Genomic DNA, 22,141 nt, shown 5'->3' on the forward strand with positions numbered 1-22,141 from the left:
AAGTAGTCCCGGCTAAAGGTAAACAATGTCTGCATGGGGCAAATAAAGGCGGGCCGGGTGGTGACTGTGTGCTCATGACTGATTGGATAAGACAAATCTTTAAAAACCTGGATTACGTTGATGACAGTATTAGTAAATATTAGTCCAGGAAGGAGATATTTGCTGTAACTGATCAGGAAAAGTCATGAGTGGATGTCCGTACTTTGAGAAGAGGCATTTGTACGTTCAAATTTTCATCACATCAGAATTTTTTGTTTTAATTTTATCCACATTTGTTAAATTAATACCTCTTCTGTTACTAATCCGGATGACAGAAACAGCAGGTAACAGAAGGCTGTCTCTCTTTGTACCACAGATTTTTCAAAAATAAACCTCCTAAAGAGGACGATGAGGATGCTTCACAGGCAGGGGTTAACAACGCCAGCAAAGGAGGAATCATCTATGGAGACTACCTGCAGGTAGAAGAGATGACCTTTGAAATGTATCATCTAAATAATTGGCTTTTTAGGAGATATGAGTGCTGTAATGTGCTTTTTCCTTCTTTTTTTCTTCTTCTTTCCAAGCTTGACAAAATAGTCACAGCCCAGGTACTGCAAAGTGAACTAAAGGGCAATAAGATCCATGATGAGCACCTCTTCATTGTCACCCATCAAGGTAAAATTAGTTAGTTTATTTTGTTCCATATTGCTTGCACATTGACACCAGATTGTTGCTTTTTCTTTTTAACTAACAAAGACAGGAAGAAGAGGATATATGTGTTTAATTTCTAAATTATGCCTTAACCTTTGCTTGACTTTATTTCAGCCTATGAACTGTGGTTCAAACAGATTCTGTTTGAACTTGATTCCGTACGAGACATCTTTATCAGTGGACATGTAAGTTACATGTAAAAGAACATTTTGCACCAATAAATTCAAATATTTAATTTAAACACTATCAGCGTTAACCCATTAACACCTGCTCCAAAATGTTGGTACAACAGTCCTGATACTAAGTCGATCGAATACTGTTTAAAAATGTCAGATTTCTCAGTGATTCTGTGTTCCCTGTTTTGGATTTCAGTCAGAAAAACATTTAAAATCTCATTTTTCTGTGTTAGGATGGAGTTGATCATTTTACTGTGATTAGCAGTCATTTCTATGAACATTTTCTGTCCCTTCAGGTTCGAGATGAACGCAACATGCTGAAAGTAAACACTCGCATTCACAGGATTGTAATGATCTTCAGGCTGCTGGTCGACCAGTTTGCGGTTTTGGAAACAATGACAGCTTTGGACTTTTTTGACTTTAGGTAAACTCATAAATAACGAGTGGCGCATTCTGCTTCGGCTCTAAAATTTTTATAAGATGCACTTCTTCATGATAGTGTACTTGGGTTGAGTGCTGCGCATGCGTGCTTAACTTGTATTTGTGTGTATAGGGAATACCTGTCTCCGGCCTCTGGCTTTCAAAGCCTTCAGTTTCGCATCCTGGAGAACAAAATTGGGGTGCCGGAAAACCTGAGGGTTCCATATAACAGACGCCATTACAGAGACAATTTCAAAGGCCGTGAGAGTGAGATGCTGCTCGCCTCAGAACAAGAGGCAACACTCTTAAAGCTGGTGGAGGTTTGTCTTACATTGATTCTTCTGGTTTAGTCGTTCAGTTAATTTACTCGGGGTTAATCTTATCTGCTGTATATCTGCATCTCTATTTTCTTTAACCTTCCCTGGAGAAGCTTATGTGCTACTGACCAGGGTGTAATTGCCAATAAGCCTTGTATTTTTCCTTCAGGAGTGGCTGGAGAGGACTCCGGGATTGGAGGTGGATGGATTCAATTTCTGGGCAAGGTTGGAAATCAATATATTTGATGGCTTGAATCTGGAGGAGGAGAAAATTGAGGTAAGAAATGACTTGAGCTTTCAGAACCAACTTTCTCTGCTTTCCCTGGAGTGCACAGATGATTGACAGAACCTGTATTTTCATTTGTGGGCATTGTTAATTTTTTTAAGAAAATGCCAGATTCTGAGGAAAGGGAGGAGCTGATGGCTGAGCTGGTCAAACAGAGGGAGCTCTTCACATCTCTGTTTGATGAAAAGCGCCATGACCACCTGGTCAGCAAAGGTAACTGTTCAATCAGATGTCATATTTGTCAGCAGTGCTTTGTGTTTGTTTAGAGCTCACTCAAAGATCTGCCAGGTGGACTTTAAACTCCAGCTCATGAAACTACACAAATAATGATAGTTGGTGTTGCTGAGGCTAAAATTTTCTCCCTTTTGCTAACAAGGTGAAAGGCGGCTCTCTTACAAGGCTCTACAAGGTGCTCTGATGATCTACTTCTACAGGTATGAAGATCAGTGATCAGCATTAAAGATCACCTTTAATTGTCTTGCAGAACTGCAACATTTGCATTGTATTAATACAGTTTTACACGTGGGAGGTGCAGACTCCTCCAAAGGGATATTGAGCTTAAGAACACCTCAGTGCAAGTTCCAGACGCAGGAGTACTCATTAATTTTTCCCATATAAAATTTCCATATCACAAGCCCTGTTCTGAAAATGCTGTGAGCCATGAAATTCGTGACACCAACAGCAGTTGTAAAGAGGATTTGAGAATGCTTCAACAGTCTGAGCATGTCTGTCAGTTTCACCTAAAGGTGTGGCCGTCAGTTTTGCAAAAACATGTGTCATAAGGACAGAATGTCACAAGAGACTCATTAAGGCTGCACCAGAGCCAACAAAGTCATCCAACAGTTACTGGAAAGTGATAATTAGTGCAAAACTGCTCGGTTGCTGGTGGTGAACAGGTGACAGCTGCTCTCGTTTTATAGTGATTCAAATTTAGAGCAATTTTTATACACATCGAGTGTAAATCAAATCTTCTCTTACCTTTTAGGGAAGAGCCAAGGTTCCAGGTTCCCTTCCAGCTACTCACATCCCTCATGGACATCGACACCCTCATGACAAAATGGAGATGTAAGAATTTACAAATCACTATGAGTCACTGGTGCTAATTTTAGAAAGGCCCTAAAGGCTATGCTGGACTAGGAGTCAAAGAAAGTGCTGTGTCTCCCTTATGACTAAAGAGTTAACAGCCCGTGATGAGCCAAAAATACTGCTCACGTAAGTGATCATATATTTTTTTCCCCTTCCTTTTCTAGACAACCATGTGTGCATGGTGCACCGTATGATTGGCAGCAAAGCCGGCACAGGGGGCTCATCTGGCTACCACTACCTGAGATCCACTGTCAGGTATTGAATGGTGTACACTTTTATCTTCTGATGAGACACTTCACACTGCAATCATTCAGTTTATTCAGAAAGACAGGACAGTGGTACTCTGCTCATCTCAATAAACCTGTCAAATGAGCATACTTTTTTATAACTCACAGCGTACAAATACTCAACTTTCTTATTTATTTAGTGACCGCTACAAAGTCTTTGTGGATCTGTTCAACCTGGCAACTTTTCTGGTGCCTCGCAACTGGGTACCCAAGCTGAATCCCAACGTTCATACCTTCCTCTACATGGCCGAGTGCTGCGACAGCTCCTACTGCAGCAGTGAAGACTCTGACTAGACTGCGTCTCAGTCGTCTGCCTTGGCTCGCCTTCACTGGAACGCATGCAACAACCATGCAGTTGCTAAAGTTTTGCTGACAGGTGCGCAGGTGAATTACAGGTCATCAAAGACAAATGTTCTGTTGAGTCAATATATACATAACTCACTGAATTAGCTTAAAGTATCTGAGAAAGCCTGTACATTGAAAAATTGCACGTTTTGTCAATAATAATGGCTGTGTTAACCATTTTCTTCTTTAAACAAGCACAACAAATGATGTAGTAATGTTCAGAGGCTGAAATTCGGTCTTTTACACCAGTAGGACAAAATGTTGGGTTGACGTGTTGCATCTATTAGTTCTCTGATGTGAAAATACAGAAAAAAGGATACAAGTTAAATCAAAATTAGGTTTGTACATTTTAGGGTTTTGCAAGCAGGGAAACCAAACAAAATGATATAAATAAAAAAAAGCAGGCTGCACAGCTTGTGACACAAAGTGTGAGACAACAAAGAGATCAAGAAGCCAAATCAGGCTATTTCACTCTAATCTTGACTGTCAGTCACAACGTACTGCAGATGGCAACTTGATAAGAGCTGCTTAGATGTTCTCTCAATGAAATTATGCAAATGAACATTGACTGACCTGAAGGCAAACGGTTCAGTGGGAGCAGCGATCAAACTGTGCGTACAGGGACAACGCTGCTGGGTTTTTACATAAATGCAACATATTTCATGTCAGTTAGTCATAGGGGGGCATGTTAGATGACTGAGATGTGTCTTCACTGAAAGAAAGTGCACATAAAATGAAAACTCAACATCTGAAAATAGAATCATTTGCACAGCATTCATGTGATCATTTTAAGCCATTAAATGTGTATATAGTGTTTGTGATGTAGTGGCTGTGGATATGTTTTGTATAGTATTCTATATAGTGCTAAATTAATTAATTATGTATAATATTTATGCAGTAATTAATGTGATGTTTTTGTATAGCTGAATTTATTGGAATTGTTGCTTATGACATGTAACTTTTTTATGTATTGAGTAAATACATATTTTGTACAGTAAAACTATTGGTATAGCTTCAGTTCTGCAGGAGTGAGTGAGTGTTTGTTGTTCTGCATAATCCTAGACTTGCAAACATATGAGGTGATTTATTTTGTTTTAGTGACACAAGAAGGTTACTTTTCAATAAAAACAGTGCCCAAAGAAATACTCAAAGAAAACAGACGACTGATTTCAGTTTAGCACAGGTAAACACCAACACACAGTGGCTCACACAAACCCATATGATGACTCATATAACAATTTGCGAACTGTCGTCAAAGAAAAACAGCTGCCACTGAATCTGCAATACCTGAAAGAAACCAAAGAGAGTTGTGTGATCAATCCCTGAGGGAATAGTTGACATTGCTGTCAAAAAGAACCAAAAGATAAGGACGACAAAAGGACATAAGCTATTGAACTTACCGCAAATGTTGCCACCAATCTTTATATAAACATAACCTTCGTTTCCCCATGTAGTTCCCCAGGAGTTCTGCACAATCCAGTAAGGAATTTCACCTATGAGAGAAAACACAATATTTCCTCACAAAAGGAACACTGTTTGTGTGCGGGTTCACTGTCGTTCGATACACTTTAGACTGTTACATAACAGCTTTTGCCCTTGTGTAATACTGTGAAAATAAAACTGTGAACGAATGATGTTAAAAAAAAAATAAATAAATATGATAATGGGACAGCTATGTAAGGAAATAAATTTGATGAAAGATATCACATGATGGCAATTACAATATTAAACCCACAAAAAAGATTTAGTCCATGAGGTAACGATTTAAATAAACAGCACGTCAGGTAAATGATGTGAAACCTTGTGAATTTCTGATCACTCTTCACTAAAAACTAATACTAAATCACACACATTAATTGAATATTCTGCCTCAGTTCTGCATTTTCTTCATGTCAAAACATTACACAAGCAAGATCAATTGATAAAGGCACATTAGTACCAGTTAGGAAAAATATGACATCCAAACATGTCTCATGATTTTAGCAGAAAATGAACTAGATATTTAAAAACAATGTGATTTTAGGGATGCAATGTTCACCAAATGTCCTGATAATATATTTTTTGTTTTCAAGACTATGTGAGATTAATAGCACTAAGAGCAAATCTGATAAAAACAGTCATATTTCTTATTTAAATTACTTTCACAGTCCCTTGTATATCCAATTAACCTGTAACAGTATCAGTTCAAGTAAAATATAAAATCTCTTCTTTGCTGAACTATGATTCCTTCTCATAGTAAAGGCAGCTTGTACCAGTAGTATCGTATCCAACAATCAGAACAGCATGGTTAGAGCACTGGCTGGAGCAGTGGTGCTGGATGATGCCTCCCAGGTAATCTTGCCAGCTGACAGCATCCACAATAGCAGCCAAAGGACCGTGCTCCACTAGCTGACCCATCATTGCCTCCTCTTGACCACTGAGGAAAAATAACAGAAACGTTTTTCCTTGAGGTTACTTGTTTGGCCTAGTGATTAAATAGCTTTTTCCAAGAACACTATAGATCTAAGTCAGGGGCAAGGTATGAGGCTACAAACTGAAATACTGAAAGATCGTTTCCACATTTCACAACTCTACATTTTTTTTCACCATCTCTTTTACATTAGAATTGGACTATCCTCTACATTCCTCCTCATTAGAACGCTTGCTTTTGAACAAGTATTTGCACATTTTCTAACTTCTTCTTTTTATGTTGTACATATGCAGCCCCCCTCTGTCACCCCTTTCTGTCCTCTGGTCAGATGAATCCCACTGGAGGTATCTCTGATGCCCTCCTCTGCAAGGCTCATTACATACGATCCACGGAACCTATGTCAGTGCTCAACTATACTGAAAATCCATTTTGACATTATGATTATGTTTGTCCCCTGCTGCGCAGCAGTAAAGATCTGACCCCCTGACGAGACTCTTCCTTGCAGAAACATCCAATTCCAGAAGACAGGGGCAGGTCAAAAGGAACATTTTCATGCTGGATCAGTGGATCGTTGAAAAGGGTACATCAGCAAATCAAGAATGAGCATGACATTGACATTTACTTAGTCTGAAAATGATCTTTACTTTGCTTTACTTTTAAGTCTTGTTAAACAAGGCAAGCTCGTATTTATATGGCGTATTTCAAACAAAGAAGCAACTCAAAGGAGTAAGAAAATGGCAAAGAAAAGAATCAAAACAACATTAAAAAAAAAAAACAATGAGGTCAAATGAATCCAAATACAAAATAGTCAGAAAAGCTAAAATGTCACTCAACGATGAAGAAACAAAACAAAAAAAACACAGCGGAGAAGTAACAATAGAACGAAGCAGATTATAAATACATAAGAAAATATAAAAACAAAGCACTAATGAAAGCAATCACTGAAAGACGAAAGAGCAGAAAATGGATCGCATTTCATGTCATCAAGTTCAACCATCAGTACAAATGCACCACAGAATGAGTCTAGCTCAAGGTTCTGATCCCAAAGACTGGAAATGCATTTTGCTTGAATTATAAAACTAACAGCATCATTCTGAATAAGCTACAGTTTACAACACCACATCAATATTCCACAAATACGTGAGGACGATAAGTGTCTCACCATCTTCCCTCCACACGAGACCTCTAAATCTTGCTCATTGTCTGATTTGACGGTGGAAAGCAGTGAATTGGGTGATATACCACCTCCCACCTCTTCTAAGGTGTTCTTCATGTTTAAAACTCTGTTGAGATGGCTCTCCTCCAGGGTTTCTTGTGCATCATGTTTTGACTTGTCAATATTTTGATGCCTTTTGCCCTCAACAAGGAGGACTCGAAAGGTGTTGCAGTCATTTCAAATAAAAAGAAGAACTACTTTACTTTTTACTTAAGAAAAGGTCAAATTGCACAAAAGCGATGGCTATGATGGCAGGGAAAAAAGGAGTTGAAACTGTAAGGAAATACTTTGTGGAAGGAACATACAGCTAAAAAGCCTAAAATGTGCAGAATGTATTGACTACCCTTTCTTAGGGGTAGCAGGAGGCCACTGGTAAACACCACACTTTAAAAGAAGCCGAATGTGTTCCAAAGATCAATATAAACTCATTTCAGACATTCTGAAAGTTGCCTCACGATGCCATTAGTCCCATGTGAACATGATGGTTTTCATAGGTTAGAGTGTGGACTGAACAGTGACTCAATCTGTCATGTCACAGAACATACTGCTTGAAAGGCATTACATTTTTGGAGTTCCCAGTGTTTATTCCTTTCACATGTCTTGCAGAAAATCACCAGTACTGAGTTTGAATCGCAGTTATTAGTTTTCCTTGTAGCTTTTTGCGTTCAGAACAAAACTATCCAGGTCATCTGCCGGACATCCAGAGTTCTGAAGCAGTAGAGCTAATCTGCTTCTCAAGTGAAACACTTGAACTCTCTCCTTTTGCAGCTGCCCATGGCTGTGTCCTACTAAGCACAGGCTTATGAGGCTTTTTGCCTGGATGGCAGTGCAGGCCAGCTGGTGATATCACAAACTATTGGGCACTGGGCCATGGTTATCACTCATCCTCCCATTTCCCAGGCAAGTTGTTTATTCCTCCTCTTTGCACCTAAGATGACTGCTACTTGCAGATTTACAGCCAAGTAAGACAGTCCCTCGGTTTCTTAGAAATTTTCTTGCTGCTAATTTGCTGTATTTTAGAGGCTCTTTTTCCACACTGCGTTCAGTCCAAAGCAAAAGAGCTTCAATCCTTTGAAGCCCTGCTTGCAAAATGCTCAGAACTTGTAGAATTCCTGAATAAATATGTCTGCAGCTGTATGTTTCTTAGACTGGCCGGGTAGCATGCAGGAGACGTTGCCCATCATGCTCTGGAAGAACAATTAGGATCTCACTGATAGCATGTAAATTACACTACAAGGAACAACTAGCTAATAAGAAGAAAATGACAATAAAAGGCGATGGATCTGAATAAGAGTGAGTCGCATTTCTGTTTAAAATTAAAAAAAGATATCTGATTTATGTTAACTGAGAGTAACCGAAACAGATGACCCCGAGTCAAAAGCCTATGTCTTACTGAGCTACCCGTGTTGGTGTTGACAGTGTAAACACTGCGGCTCGTCACTGGACAGCACCAGTCCCAGACCCCTTTCCTCTACCCTTGGTACTCTAAGAAAACCGAGTTAAAACTTCACTTGATTTTACTTGAGTTTTTATCTTTAGCCTTTATTACATATAAATAACTTGTAAAAATGCATCTTTTACCTGAAGCCATGTACAGTAAAGTTCTTTATAGCAACACCGCCATGTGACTGGGAGAAGAAATGGCAGATTCCCGTCTTGGCCCCGTACGGATACTGTGACTGAGTCACCAGCTTCACCCTGGTCTAGACAGAAAAATAAAAATTTAAATATGTTATCAGAACACAACTCAGTTATTCATGATAGACATAATTCATACGACTAGAGAGCCATCTTACTTTGCTTTCTATCACAAGCTTCTGTAAAAGCAGCTGCTTAACTGAAAAAAATACTCAATACATTTGTAGTACATGTCAGATAATAGGATCTAACACAAATCTGTTACATAGAAATATCAACTCACTTGTTTTAACCAAGTCAGAGCCTGGGATGGGGAGCCTCCATGGCAGCCCGCAGTTCTATAGGAGCAGTCCACAACCTGCTGCACACTGAGCTGCTCCAGCTGTGAGCCTCCAATAGCTCTGACGGATTGTATGGCACCAACCACACTAAATGCCCAACAACTCCCACACTGCAAATTACAGCGATGGAACAAACAAAAACAGCAAAAAAGGTCAAGTTAGAGCAAACTTTTTTTGTCTGTTTTTTGTTCATCCTCTTCAAGAGAAAAATCTGTTTTTCCCACAAACATTTCAGCAGGGCAAAGACTTGTGGAAACTAATATGATCAATGATCTGCTTATGTGCAACCCTGCTGCTCAAATCAATCCTGCATTTTTGAACATCGCTCAACTGGCTTTTTTATTGAACCAACTCGAAATTTAGATAAACATTGAAGATTTTCACACAGCTCTAAACTTTCTGTTACATCCCAATCACAAACCCAATCTTTAATTATTTTAATTAAGTGCCCTCAGTGAGCTGGATGCAGACGACATGAGGCAAGGACAAGGTGAGGCAATATGACCAGTATGAATCAACTGTGACTAATTGCTTTATGCTGCCATCTACTGACAGAACCAGCTCTGGCTAACAATTTTTCTGCTTCAATTAATGTACTCCGCTCTCATCTATTAGCAACATGTGAGAGAAATGCAAAAAACTCCAGTACTTCAAGGCTTCAAGGCTAAAGATCAGCTGCATTATCAGAGCCGAGACATAGCACAGATTTCCTTGCTTTAATTAAAGCCCCCCCCCTCGCCTTTGGGAGAGGGAACATGAAGTATGTCATTATGTGAGAGCACTTTTTTATGTTTAATATTTGTACAGAGAAATCTCATTCTTCAAACTGAGGCTCACGTTTTTCCTCTCTTTCTGTCAACATGGTTCGATGGCTTATAATCAATACAAAAATCAAATTCAGCCTCGACTAGAGATAAGTGTGTGCTGAGCAAACAAAATGTAAAGGCAATCTTTGCACTCTTTTAAAAAACTGAAATGCACTCAAGTCATAAATGAGGAATCGAGAAAAGGAAAAACTGAATCAAGGCGAATTTATCAGATGTAAGTGGCTTGATATTTTGTGTTTGTTTGGATGCTATTGGATTTTATTTTCTGTTTATCCATCTATCTGTTGTGGGAACTCAGCCCAGGCAGCTCCACAGACAGAGCCAGCCAATGAGGGACTCTGAGCAGATACCACTGCAGCAGAGCTGAGGGGTTCTGTAGGTGAGCGCAGTCATTTACAGCCTCTCCCAGGAGTTCTACACTGTTCCTAAATTCAAGAGAATGTAATACTGTATATACCATGGTATCATTCAGCATTTCCCGCATAGGTTATTTCTTTCCCTTAGGAAAAGAGCTTTACAGTGAAAATATCATTCCCTGCAGCAAACTGACTTACTAAAGAGATAAAGGACAAAAAGAGCAAAAAGTGAACCCTCACAGAGGACAAGCAACAACTCCATCTCACTAACCCTCTCCCTTATGCATCTCTGGTCCATTCTGCTCCCTGAGCTCATTGTTTTTCCAAAGCCATTGAAGTCTGCTTCCACTCAAATATGTTTTCATTACTACTTCAGATGGATGTTTGACCTTCAGCAGAACACTAGAGGACCAAAATTGGTCTGCTGAAGAGGGAATTCTCTATGCAATCATCATAAATCTCACTCTGACTAACTTGTAAATACAAACAGGGTTTTGTTGCATCACGGCTAGTTTGGAAGCCAAGTCCAGGATGCAACACATGTTGCTAATTGTTGTGTGGAAACACAAATTCTCACCTGGAGCAGATTTACCGCGTGTATCTAACAGCAAATTGTTGACATAAAAAAATATTCATGCATATTCATAAGTTCTAGATTATTCAAAGAGGGAAACCAACTGCAAGGATGAAAGAATTTTCGACATGTGCTTTTACATTTGAAATGTACATCTTGCCTATGACTGAAGAAATATTGAAAATATTTCTTACTCAGCATGACAACTTAAGCAAATAACCCCATCAGTATGCATGTTAGTCAATCAGCATGATGAGGGGCCTCATTCATTGCTGCAGCACATGCACAAAGCAGTGAAAAAGGCAGTTTCCACATAAAAAAAATAAATAAACAGCCACAAACTTGTGAGAATGCGTGCACCTGTACACAAAATCTGACCCACGCGTACAAACATTTCAGGAACAGCAGGAATTGGCTGAGCAGATGGTGAGTTGGTGAACTGAAGTCAGATTGCAGAAATTAAATGCGAGAGCCTCTCACACATTTATTTTCACTCAATGTCACAACTTACTTATAGATACACTTTATAATAAACACTCAGACGTGTGTTCTTGTTGCTCTTGCTGATGGTTCACAACTGCTCAATAGCTGCTTTTCACTTGTAAAAGACAGAAGTCAAATTTGAAATGAACCCTCCCTTTCACAATTAATCAGTGTCATCTCACCACCACACGAAGCACAGGGGGGAGAGCTGGAGTCAGACTCTGATGCTGACACTCATGGTCAGTTGTGCAGCACACTGCAGCTGTTAAAATGAGTGGATGATGCAGGGATGTGGCAGGTGGTAAGATTCAAGTAAGTCTACCTCGTCTTTCTAAAAGACATTTCAGTGCATGGGCTGAATCCCTTTCACCTCAACCACATTAACAAGTCTATCAGATGAAATTATCACCGTCTGTTTTAGAAATGCAACACAAAAACAAAAGCAGAAAAGAACAAAAGAACAGAGAGCAAACGGTGCTTTCCATTTGTTTTTGTGTGTAAAATTCTATTTTTCCTTAGTACCTGTTTTATACATGAGGCCCCATTTTACCTTTTTCTTTAAAGATTAAAATATCTGAAAAAAATATATATATTTCTCTGTATGAAACCCACTGGTGTCTCTGTTTCTCTAACAAACTCCCACTCATTCAGTATGCACTTATTAGTCATAACATTAAAACAACCTAACTAATATTATGCGAGTCTGCTGCCATCAGAGAGTACTATTGCCATGAGGGGAAAGACTTGGACTGCGGCAATGTGTAAATGGTCAGTAAGAGAGTGAAGCACGACCAAAGGTTTCCCGGCAAAACATTCCATTGTGATGAGATGTCAAATGCCATTCATTTTTTCAGACAGTGGTTTCAATACTGCAGCTAAATGATGCATCCCTCATCTATCTGCATAAGCCTTACTGCTAGTTGGTTCTGGACCGGCGCCACCACTGCTTTGTCCCTCCAGTCAAATTTGGCCGGGAGCCCCTCTATGCTCAGTCCAGAGAAGGCAGGAGCTCTGTCGCTGATTGCTTGCAGGTAAACTTCTGTGGATAAAATATCCTCCTCAAATCCCATCCCACATGAAAAGATGCATGTAAACAATGACTCTGAATTCAAGACTTATCCAGTAGCTAAGATGCTGAGAAGTTGAGAAATTCATTTCTGCAACAATACACAGCAAAATGTTCACTTACCCCTGAATTCCTCCTGTGAGAGGTCAGAGAACTGGTTGATGCCGTACTTGGCAGACTGTGGTTCTGTGGGAAATGAGTTCAGGTATATATGCCGCATTGCAGCATCCTGCAATAACACAAATGACAAATTAGTGGAGGTTAACTAGAAAGGCAGCAGAAGGTGCTAATCAACCCCAGTCTTCAGCATGAATTGTTAATGTTGAAATCCTTGAATAAAACAGTGAGGTAGTAAGAGAGTAATGGTAACTGCTAAACCATTATGCCAAAACAAATCTTCCATTAGACAGACAGAAAAATGTCTGCTGTTGGCAATACTTAGTTGTGTTTGCTGACTTTGGCTTACACCATCTAACGTAACGGTTGAATCAAACTCTCTAAATCTGTAATGAGTGGGGAAAAAACTAAACTGAGGAGCTAAACATCCTGAATTGTGCAAAAGGTTTTTATTGCCTAAGTGCTAAAGTTGTGACATGTAAGAAGAAGTTTGCTCTGAGGAAAATGAACGAACAAGCTGGTAGTGGGGTGGTATTGATTTTTTTGGTTGTGGAGGCCGGATGAACACCTCAGATGAACACTGTCACTCACTTTACTTATCGGTGTTGTGGCTTATCAGTGCATAATCCTAATTCTACTGTCATTCTCAATTAATTGTAATCTGATTACATTACCCAGATATCATGGTAATAGTTACAAACCACACTGAATTCAGCTGATAGTATATCCTGAACATCTGCAGCTAATCATGGATGCAGGAATTTGGATGAAACAGTCTATTGTCACAATATGTAAAAACTTGCGTTTTTCTTAAATTGATTTAATCATCCAACATTTATAGGTGCTGAATATCAATATCAAATTAACATATGCTCCAATAATGAACACATTCCATCTGTTAGAATAACATATTCTGCGCAAGTGGGCGTGGTGTATACTAATGATCTGTACCTGTTATCAAAACGGAAGTGCGGGTAAAGTAGGCAAAGACACTTTAAAGTTTCTCTGCATCTCACACCCTCTCTTGACCCCTACCTGAAAATAGAGAAGACGCCGGTTGGATTCCTCGCTGCTGACTTTATACGAACGGTTAAACTTTTTCCTGAACGAGTCGAAATCAACTGCAGTGTCATTTAACTTGGCGCGAGTTTCCCCCGAGCTCACATTTCTGCAACACGCGCGAGAGACGAATGTGCCGACAGTGAATAACAAGACCACTGTAAACAGCTGCCATCCATCCATCAGGCGAAAAAATATTAGTTAGAAACGTGACGAAAATTAAGACAGGAAGCAAAAATGTTTAATGTTCGCGGAAAAGGAGCGTAAGGACGTACAGCGCACGCGCGACAATACGGAGGCGTTCCCTTGGAAACAGAAAGTAATATGTAGTACCAGTCAACTAGATAAATTCATGAAATAATAATAATGATAATAATACACAAGAAATTCAAACTAAATACTTCGTTTGTCTTGGCAGTTTATTGTCATGTTTTTTTCTCGCTCCTGTTGATTTATATTTTATTTTCAATTCAATTTCTCAGCTATCTCAGCTTCTTAATGGGATAAATACATTGAAAAATAGTATTTTATACTGTACAAAGTTATATTTATTACAACTAATTTTTAGAAAATATTCTGGATTTATTATAAGCATTAGTTCAAGTCTGGGTATGAATACATTTTTCTTTTATCTTACAATTATCTTTTTATGTTTCAGTTATCCTAATGAACATAAAAAATGTGGAAGGATATTAAGATCATATTTCAGCCATTATCTAAAACTAGCGTGTGCTAAATTGTCATGTTTCAGACTAAAACAAGTAGGTGAGATGGAAATTTATATAACTTGTGACCATCCACACCCACATACAGTGTATGATAACATTACAGTGCTTGCTCTCAGACACAGTAGCAGCTGCAGAGCATTTTTTCCAGCCTGCACTTTGTCAGGAGGAGCCAACCAGTCAGTACACAGGGAGCAAAAGTAGGCTACTGTTGTGCTTTTTGGAGTGGTATCTGATCCTGCCTTCATCATAACCAAAGCTCTTTTGTAACGTGCCAGAGGAAATGTCAGACCCAACAGCGGAACTCACCAACAAGCCATTCGCAGTGCAGTTGTCCAATGTTTACCTCAGCATCTTGGCACTGTTCTGCTTCAAGCTCTTTGTTAAGATTTCTCTGAACTTACTAACATACTTCTATATAATTCGTGGAAACCGTAAAGAAGCAGCCCGGATATCCGCAGAGTTCTATGATTATGGTCAACAACACAGTGAGTACTTGAGGGGGGGCAAAAAAACAAAGTTGGAATTTGTTTTTGAAATTTTCTTCAGGTTTCTTTATCATAAAAAGGCAAATATAGGGTAAAATACATCTCTACAATAAAAATGTGTGTATTGTAGACAACAAATGAGACTTTTGACCAAGGCAGTGTAATCAAGGTCAGATGGAAGATATTACTTCTCCAGGTGTACACACATAAATACTGTGTTTACAGTTGTGCTATAAATACTGCAATTCTTGTCCTGTGAATATAAACGCCTCTAATTGTATTCATATTCAAGCCTAGGCTACTGCAGATATGAATGAAAGCCCACTTTTCTTTCATTTCATGCTTAATAGCCACTTATAAATCCTGAAGTGTACATTCAATATTAAACGAAGACACCATTGGCCCAGCAGCTCTTTCTCTCCAATGTATTAATAGAACACAGTCATGATATCCTTCTCCTCCCTCCCCCACCCTCACCCTGCCCTAGTTTCCATTCCCAGCTATGTGGTGCCCCCTGTCACACTCACACAGCAACCAAAACGACACTCATTCTCAGGGACAAGCGGAAGACACATTCTGGGGCAAGAGAGACACGACGACAACATAATCTGTAGCTATCATTCAAAGGGAATACTAATTAGCTAAACTCAGGGTATTAGTCACGGTTCTGTAGATATGGTCCTACTTGTTAGGAGAAATCTGTTTGATGTCTCAAGCTTGTCCTTTACGTCTTGATTTCAAATTAATGTCAGTCAAGGAAAATAGGCTGCATGAATAAAAAAGCATGACTTTCATAGGAAACATTTAGCTGATTAGAATCTATAATTTATGAGTAAAAATGGAAGAAGTGGATAATGATGATGATAATGTGTGGAACGCATCAGCTGTTATTCTGGACATTGACTCAGGTGTGGCTAATAGCTGTGGGAATCATTCAGATTAAAAGGCGACAGCCTTTTTTTTTCTTTTTTCACTTTTACTTAGTTTTGTTCTGTAAATGCTATCTGCTAGTGCTGACATCACCCTTTGTCATATGGCCGCAGAAAGCGTGTTGAGAAGGGTTAAAAGACCAAAGTGATTAGTTATTGTACACTCTCTTTTAAAGTGTAGGATTCTAGATAACAGAATCATGTGGACAACAATGAATGTATGCAGAAGCAGGCACTGAATCCTTGTTCCTGTCGCAGGATCCTGGGCAGACCGCTCACCCCTCCATGATGCTGCCAGTCAGGGCCGCCTCCTGGCTCTGAGGACCCTCATTTTACAGGTGAATCCGCCTCTTGCAACATTTAATTGGGCTCAGTACCTTTGCAGATTCCGTCAGATAAAAAGATATATGATAAGAGTCAAGGCCCTCATTGCAGTTCACTGATTTTTTATTTGATTAAACAGTCATAGTTGGCGTGTCCCTCACTTACTGCATCAATCATTAGTTGCATATAAAGCTTTAGAGCCAACTGGCAACATACAGCCTCACAGTGAAATATATCCAAAAATATTTCAAAGTGACAGGTTGATGTTTATACTCCCGTCTGGTGCCCAATTATTTGTATAGGCCTGTGCCACTGTAGGTCGTAAAGGTTTGAACTAACAGAAGCAGGCTATATGTCTACATTCAATATGAATACTGGTACTCGATTTTCAACATTTTCTGTCTGAGGTTATTCTACCATGACTGACAGCATCCTCACCTGCTTTTTACTGTAAAATTGTAAATTTGAGTATATACATCATCTGAGGTGGTTGAAAAGTTAACTGACTGCATTTACAATGAAAGGGCATTCTCAATGGACAGCGTTAAAACCGCAATCTCTGCTTGGCTCTTGTGCTGCTCACAGATGGAGGACTGTGGCGCTAAGCCAACAATGCCTTGTTCAAGTCAGACAAACCCATGACAAAACACTGATATCATTACAGTATTTCACATTGGGATTTACTAGCTCTTTAGCAGCCTTCAGCCTTCAGATCTGCACATTAATTAGCCGGCTTAATAATCACTACTGTTGAAATGTGACTTTGCGGTACAGTTTGTGAATTGCTGACAACCATAACCGAGAAGGATGAATTTGTTTTGTAAGAGGAGACAAGGCTTTGTTAATGTTCATGTAACTTCATGGTTTTTACCCGACAGAGATTGACAAAGGTTATCTATTGCTAAATGTCCCTTACAATTCCTCTTCCCACTAAAGCTCTGTGGCTGTTTAATTCTGTTTCCAGGGTCACAATGTCAATGTCCTGACTATAGACCATGTAGCACCTCTTCATGAGGCCTGTCTTGGAGACCATGTGGCTTGTGCCAGAGCTCTCATAGATGCAGGAGCAAATGTAAGTCACAAACCGGTCTGAAGACTCTTTAATGTTGCCATTCTGAAGAACAGGTCAAATGTAATTTCCATGGTTGGGAAACTCTGGGTGGGGATAACAAATGAGCTAAGAGATGCTCTCCATTTACAGTCAGTGTAGAGCGATTAAATTGTTGGTCCGCCTCAACTGATCCCCCAGGCTATTGCTATTAGTCAACTTGCATGGTTAAACAAGCACTAAAAATAACAATAAAAAAAGAAAATGTTTTCACAGGTCAATGCTTCTACAATTGATGGAGTCACCCCTCTGTTCAATGCCTGTACAGTGGGCAGTGTGGCATGCACTGAAATTCTTTTGGAAAATGGAGCAAAACCCCAGAGCCTTGTATACCATCCCTCACCGATACATGAAGCGACCAGCAAAGGTATATCATGATAGAATACTGTGCACTTCAGAGTGAGCCTCTGGCCAATGTTAGAGGGTCAGAAACTGACTTTAGAAAGTCATAAGTTACATTTACAGTCCATTTCAATAAAAATCCTTTCCGGTTAGCCAGGGAGAGGTCTCAGTGGCAGCCTCCTCTTGCTGATAATTTACAATATTTCAACCACTCAATAATTCTCCTATAAGTTGCGTTCTATCTTGTTTTTGTTTTTATGTCCTCTCTACAAAACCTGCAGTGCAAAAAAAACAGCTTTAGGAAATATATCTCAACATGAACTGAGCACACAGCTGGGAGAATTATCTCACACTGTCACTTACTGATTACTGTCTTCATGCTCCATTACTTCCAGGTCATTATGGTTGTGTTGAAGTTCTGGTGACTTGGGGGGCAGATGTGGACATGGACATTCCTCACTTGGGCACTGCGCTCTATACTGCCTGCATCTGCCAGGAACTGGAGTGTGCCAGAAAACTCCTGAGGGAAGGTCAGCTCGCAGCTTTGTGTGGATCTTTACATCTTCATACAGACAGGCGCATTTTTCTACTGAACGTGCATAGACAAAAACACATATCACGGATGCATGAGAACATAAAATACGCACTACATGTCGTATGCGCATGCTGACAGGATTAGATTACAAGACCTTAAAGGATTACAAGACCTTAAACAGCTTGAAGAACTCAAATTAAAGTGCAAACTGTTAAACTGTATTTCTATTATCTAAAAGTTAAAAGTTGACATGACATTAAATTAGTCTTGAATGGGTAATTAAACTGTTCTCCATACAGGTGCGAATGTACAGAAAGGCAGATCCCTGGATTCACCCTTACATGCAGCAGCAGAAAAAGATTGCACAGCTGTAGTGAAGCTGCTACTGGACTTTGGTGCAGACATTAATGCCAGGAACACAGAGTGTCAGAGGCCAGTCGATGTGGCTCCACCCAGCAGTCTGACAGAAGGTTTTCTACTGCTTTATGAAGGTATGAAGTGACTCAACTTGGTTGTTAACTGTTTCCTAACTTAGCTCAGATAAAAGGTCAATGATTAGCTACTTGTATTAAAGTTGGCATTTAATCTGTAACTTTGGCATCATTGTCTATAACTTTATCAAATAAATATCCATCGTCTCCTCTTTTATAGCTACACCTCGACTGCTGAGCCAGTTGTGTCGTCAGTGCATCAGAAACTGTGTCGGTCGTGACAGACTCCACCTTCTCTCCCACCTTCCCCTGCCTAACAAGCTCAAGAGATACCTGCAGTACCAATGACAGGCAGAACTACCAAACTGCCTAAATGGGACTTAAAGAAACATGCCTTTAACTCATAAAGCATAACATTACCCGTGACCTAATAGGAGCTTATTTAAATTAGCTACAAAGCATCAAATGAAGAACTCTACCAAGCTGGGTTGACTCCCAAATGTGGGTATGTCCATATACCATAAGGACCTGGATGAATGTGGAAGAGGATGCTGTTAAAGAAAAAGCTTCCAATTTTGGTTTTAAAACAATGTCACACAAAAACTAAACAAAAAAAAACAAAACAAGTATTCCTTTATTTTCTGCTCTGTATGTGTTTAGAAGATGCCTTAATAGTTTTAATAGCTACAAGAGATTTATGCACTTTACATAAAAACTTCAAATAAGATTAGAATATCTTAGTATTCTAAATTCTGTACCTGAATAATTGCACACTACTACTACAGTAGATGATTAAAGGTTGTTTTTATGCCTTGTGTACTTTTTTTTGGTAATAAAATTACATAATGATGGCTACTGTGCTAATCCTTTCCTCATAAATTTAAGCTTGAATACCAAATACAGCCAACTTAGAGCACATATTTTCTTTTCTAGTCACATAATATCTCATAAGTTGTATATGGACATTTGATAATTAGCCTCTTACAAAGAGATGTTGTTGCTGTTGTTATTAAAGGCTATTAGCTTGTTTAGTATTTATTCCATATCTCAATGTGTACGTTTTAAGCATGTGAAGTTTTATAAGGACCTGGGCAGCCAAAAATAATGTACATTCTCACTAAAACGATGCCACCGTTACGTCCCCTAGAGGGCAGTATATCTCCACTGCCAGTTTGGTTGTGTCCGACCACAGGACCAGAACAAGGAGCAACTGTCGTTGTCATGGAAACACAAACACATAAGTGACAGGGGGGAAAGTTAAGAGTATTAAGCTCCATCTAGTTAGGGAGCTCGGGGCAGACAGTCGGGCCTTTTTAAGCTTGATTACACGAATTCACTTGTTATACAGAAACATTTTAGGTTTGGGCTCAGAGCGACATGTATCACGCACAGTGTCCCAAAAAGACAGGACTGCCGAGAGAAGTTGTAAAGTGGCTCCAAAGCCTCGATTTATCATTTTATCCGAAGAATGTGCGCAAGTACATATTCATATATGTAACCTATAGATGTAAAATCTAAAAAAAAGTGTGCAAGCTGTTGTTTAAAAAGTATTAAGATAGCGACTCCATAAAGTAGGCTAACGTATTTAACAAAAGCTACTCTAACCGAATGTCCATAACTGGGTGAAATATCTCGAAATATTTCACTGCAGCTGAACAAGTAGCATACCCATTCCTTATTTTAATAGAGCATTCTTCACCAGGTGTGACATATTAAACCTTAGAATAAAAATATCTCATTTACAGAGTGTCTCTGTTGACAGAACACAAACTCATAATGAGGTCAAAAAAACATTAGCAGAACTAGAGGTTCACAAAATGGATCAGAGATTGATTTAAACTCCAAAAGTGCTGCCAATGCAAGAGTCAGCTCTCCTGTCCCATTATCACTATTTTTCATTTTCAGAGATTTTTCAAACGGTTACCTTGTGGCAGAGATATTTTCTCATCGTTACCGCCGAGACTTTCCATTGCATTCATATGACAAAGGAGCGTCACTTTCTGCCAAGCAGAGGAACTGGAGCCAGATACAGCAGGTAATGAGAAGGCAAATATCCAAAAATATAATGAGCCATGAAGACGTATCTGTTCGTGTTCAGCTGACAAGCAATTTAAACAGATGTCCAACCTAACTGTTTGGATGATGCTCATCTTAAAAAAAACACTAGACACTTAATGACATGTTCACAGTATGAAATCTTGAAAATCTTGAAAAACATCTATGAAAAGCAACCTATAGGGGATGCCCACTGTGATATTTTCATTACCTACAAGTGCTTTAAGGGTCTAAATCATGAAGTAGTTGCCTATCAAATTCAAGTTCACTTAAACTGTTTATTTTTCCAGTCTATGCAAAAGCACAATTTGTACTTGATGAAGGAGGCCATTGATGGAACAATCCACTGTAAACCAGGAGCAGCTGAGCTGCTGGTGCAGGAGGTCTACGCTATTTTAACTAATTGCAGGTAAGATTGTGTTTAGAATAGTAGTAACTTAATTGTTGTCTTCAGTGCCGTCTTGAAATGCACATCAGTGACACTGTTTTGACTCTAATATGTAAAGAGAACAACAAAATTTCCCTTTTCAGTGCCAGTGCTGTTCAACGTTGTGAGTCGGACTTCACTGATCAAGAGTACCAGGAGCTGCTGCCCTCACTGGCTCGTTCAACAGACTCCCAGGCCATAAAAAAAAATCTGACAGTTACAGAGATCATGGCCGAGCACGACATAAGCACAAACCAGAGGAAGCCACAAATCATCCTCAACAGGCGCAGGGGGCACAAAGCTGCAGAGAAGGTTCTCAACCCTGGTAGGTCCTTTTTCTGAATTTCAGATTAAGTTTCAAATAAAAACTTTATTTCTTTATGACATACTGTAGCTGTAAACACAAACTGACAGAGGTTTACATATTATCAGTACACCAAACTGAGAATAAGGTATTTAACAGAAAAACTGCGTACATAGCCACTATATCATTTACAAAATTTTGGTCCTTTATTTTGTTCCAGGACGCTTTGAATTGAAGTCTAATCCAAGCCGTCAGGAAGCCAAATATTCCAAGCCACTCAACCAGGGTTATGAGTACATGAGCGGGCCTTCATCAGGAGGAACCACGTCGAGTAAGCACCAATTATTGACTCTTCTCTCACATAGACTGCATTTAGTAAGCTCATGTTTATTCTTGCAGCTATCGTGCCTTTGTTCCAGTGGTGAAAAAAAATAAGAACACTCCCTGTATAATTTCTTATTTGTCAACATGAATTCATTCTCTAGATTATATAAATTGTTGTGCAGTGCTATTCTTTCTCGTGTGGTTAATATCCGTGCAAATCGAAAACATTTAATTAGTTAATGTGACTAATCTATACTCCAATTTCTGCTATTCCAGAGCTGTGCTCCTTGTCTCCGTGGAGTGGAGCTTCCATTTCCTTTCAGGACAAAGGTGAATCAGTCTGCCAGATGATTGCTGGTTAACTATTAAAGGGTTCTGAACAAATATCTATGATATTTTACTGCATTACAATCTGTGTCACTTACTTTATTGATTGGTCTTTATGGTTATTCAAA

The 22,141-nt window shown here is 39.3% G+C and overlaps 4 protein-coding genes across 6 annotated transcripts; 3 read left to right on the forward strand and 1 right to left on the reverse strand.

The window, feature by feature from the left end:
* The first annotated feature begins 113 nt into the window (after positions 1 to 113).
* tdo2a (tryptophan 2,3-dioxygenase a) lies at positions 114 to 4,750 on the forward strand. The gene is made up of 12 exons (XM_072395252.1): positions 114 to 219; positions 356 to 458; positions 564 to 654; positions 805 to 875; positions 1,163 to 1,290; positions 1,420 to 1,606; positions 1,773 to 1,880; positions 1,991 to 2,102; positions 2,266 to 2,323; positions 2,875 to 2,954; positions 3,140 to 3,230; positions 3,403 to 4,750. Exons 1-12 carry the CDS (start codon positions 185 to 187, stop codon positions 3,554 to 3,556), a joined length of 1,218 nt encoding a protein of 405 aa, XP_072251353.1. The 5' UTR covers positions 114 to 184; the 3' UTR covers positions 3,557 to 4,750.
* On the reverse strand, positions 4,257 to 14,848 carry ctso (cathepsin O). Of its 3 annotated transcripts, XM_072395254.1 has the most exons (8): positions 13,671 to 13,927; positions 12,642 to 12,747; positions 12,367 to 12,491; positions 9,155 to 9,322; positions 8,815 to 8,936; positions 5,860 to 6,023; positions 5,008 to 5,100; positions 4,257 to 4,894 (listed from the first exon to the last, which is right to left on the reverse strand). In XM_072395254.1, exons 1-8 carry the CDS (start codon positions 13,875 to 13,877, stop codon positions 4,860 to 4,862), a joined length of 1,020 nt encoding a protein of 339 aa, XP_072251355.1. In that variant the 5' UTR covers positions 13,878 to 13,927; the 3' UTR covers positions 4,257 to 4,859. The 3 variants fall into 3 exon arrangements, with proteins under 3 accessions (XP_072251355.1, XP_072251356.1, XP_072251354.1); XM_072395255.1 differs by lacking the exon at positions 13,671 to 13,927 and adding an exon at positions 14,729 to 14,848 and having other exon boundaries at positions 4,257 to 5,100; XM_072395253.1 differs by having other exon boundaries at positions 4,257 to 5,100; positions 13,671 to 13,929.
* Positions 14,305 to 19,141, forward strand: asb5a (ankyrin repeat and SOCS box containing 5a). The gene is made up of 7 exons (XM_072395256.1): positions 14,305 to 14,907; positions 16,095 to 16,174; positions 17,125 to 17,232; positions 17,485 to 17,635; positions 18,006 to 18,140; positions 18,445 to 18,636; positions 18,797 to 19,141. The coding sequence occupies exons 1-7, from the start codon at positions 14,703 to 14,705 to the stop codon at positions 18,922 to 18,924; spliced, it is 999 nt and encodes a 332-aa protein (XP_072251357.1). The 5' UTR covers positions 14,305 to 14,702; the 3' UTR covers positions 18,925 to 19,141.
* Positions 19,142 to 19,953: 812 nt separating this feature from the next.
* On the forward strand, positions 19,954 to 21,623 carry spata4 (spermatogenesis associated 4; the record flags this gene model as incomplete). Its single annotated transcript, XM_072395276.1, has 5 exons — positions 19,954 to 20,054; positions 20,482 to 20,611; positions 20,922 to 21,040; positions 21,163 to 21,383; positions 21,583 to 21,623. Coding segments are annotated over exons 1-5 (612 nt in total), but the record flags the coding sequence as incomplete, so codon positions are not given.
* Between the last annotated feature and the right edge of the window lie 518 nt (positions 21,624 to 22,141).

This window comes from Leuresthes tenuis, unplaced genomic scaffold (assembly GCF_036924035.1).
Source record: "Leuresthes tenuis unplaced genomic scaffold, fLeuTen1.0.hap1 SCAF_11, whole genome shotgun sequence".
Taxonomy (NCBI): Eukaryota; Metazoa; Chordata; class Actinopteri; order Atheriniformes; family Atherinopsidae; genus Leuresthes; species Leuresthes tenuis.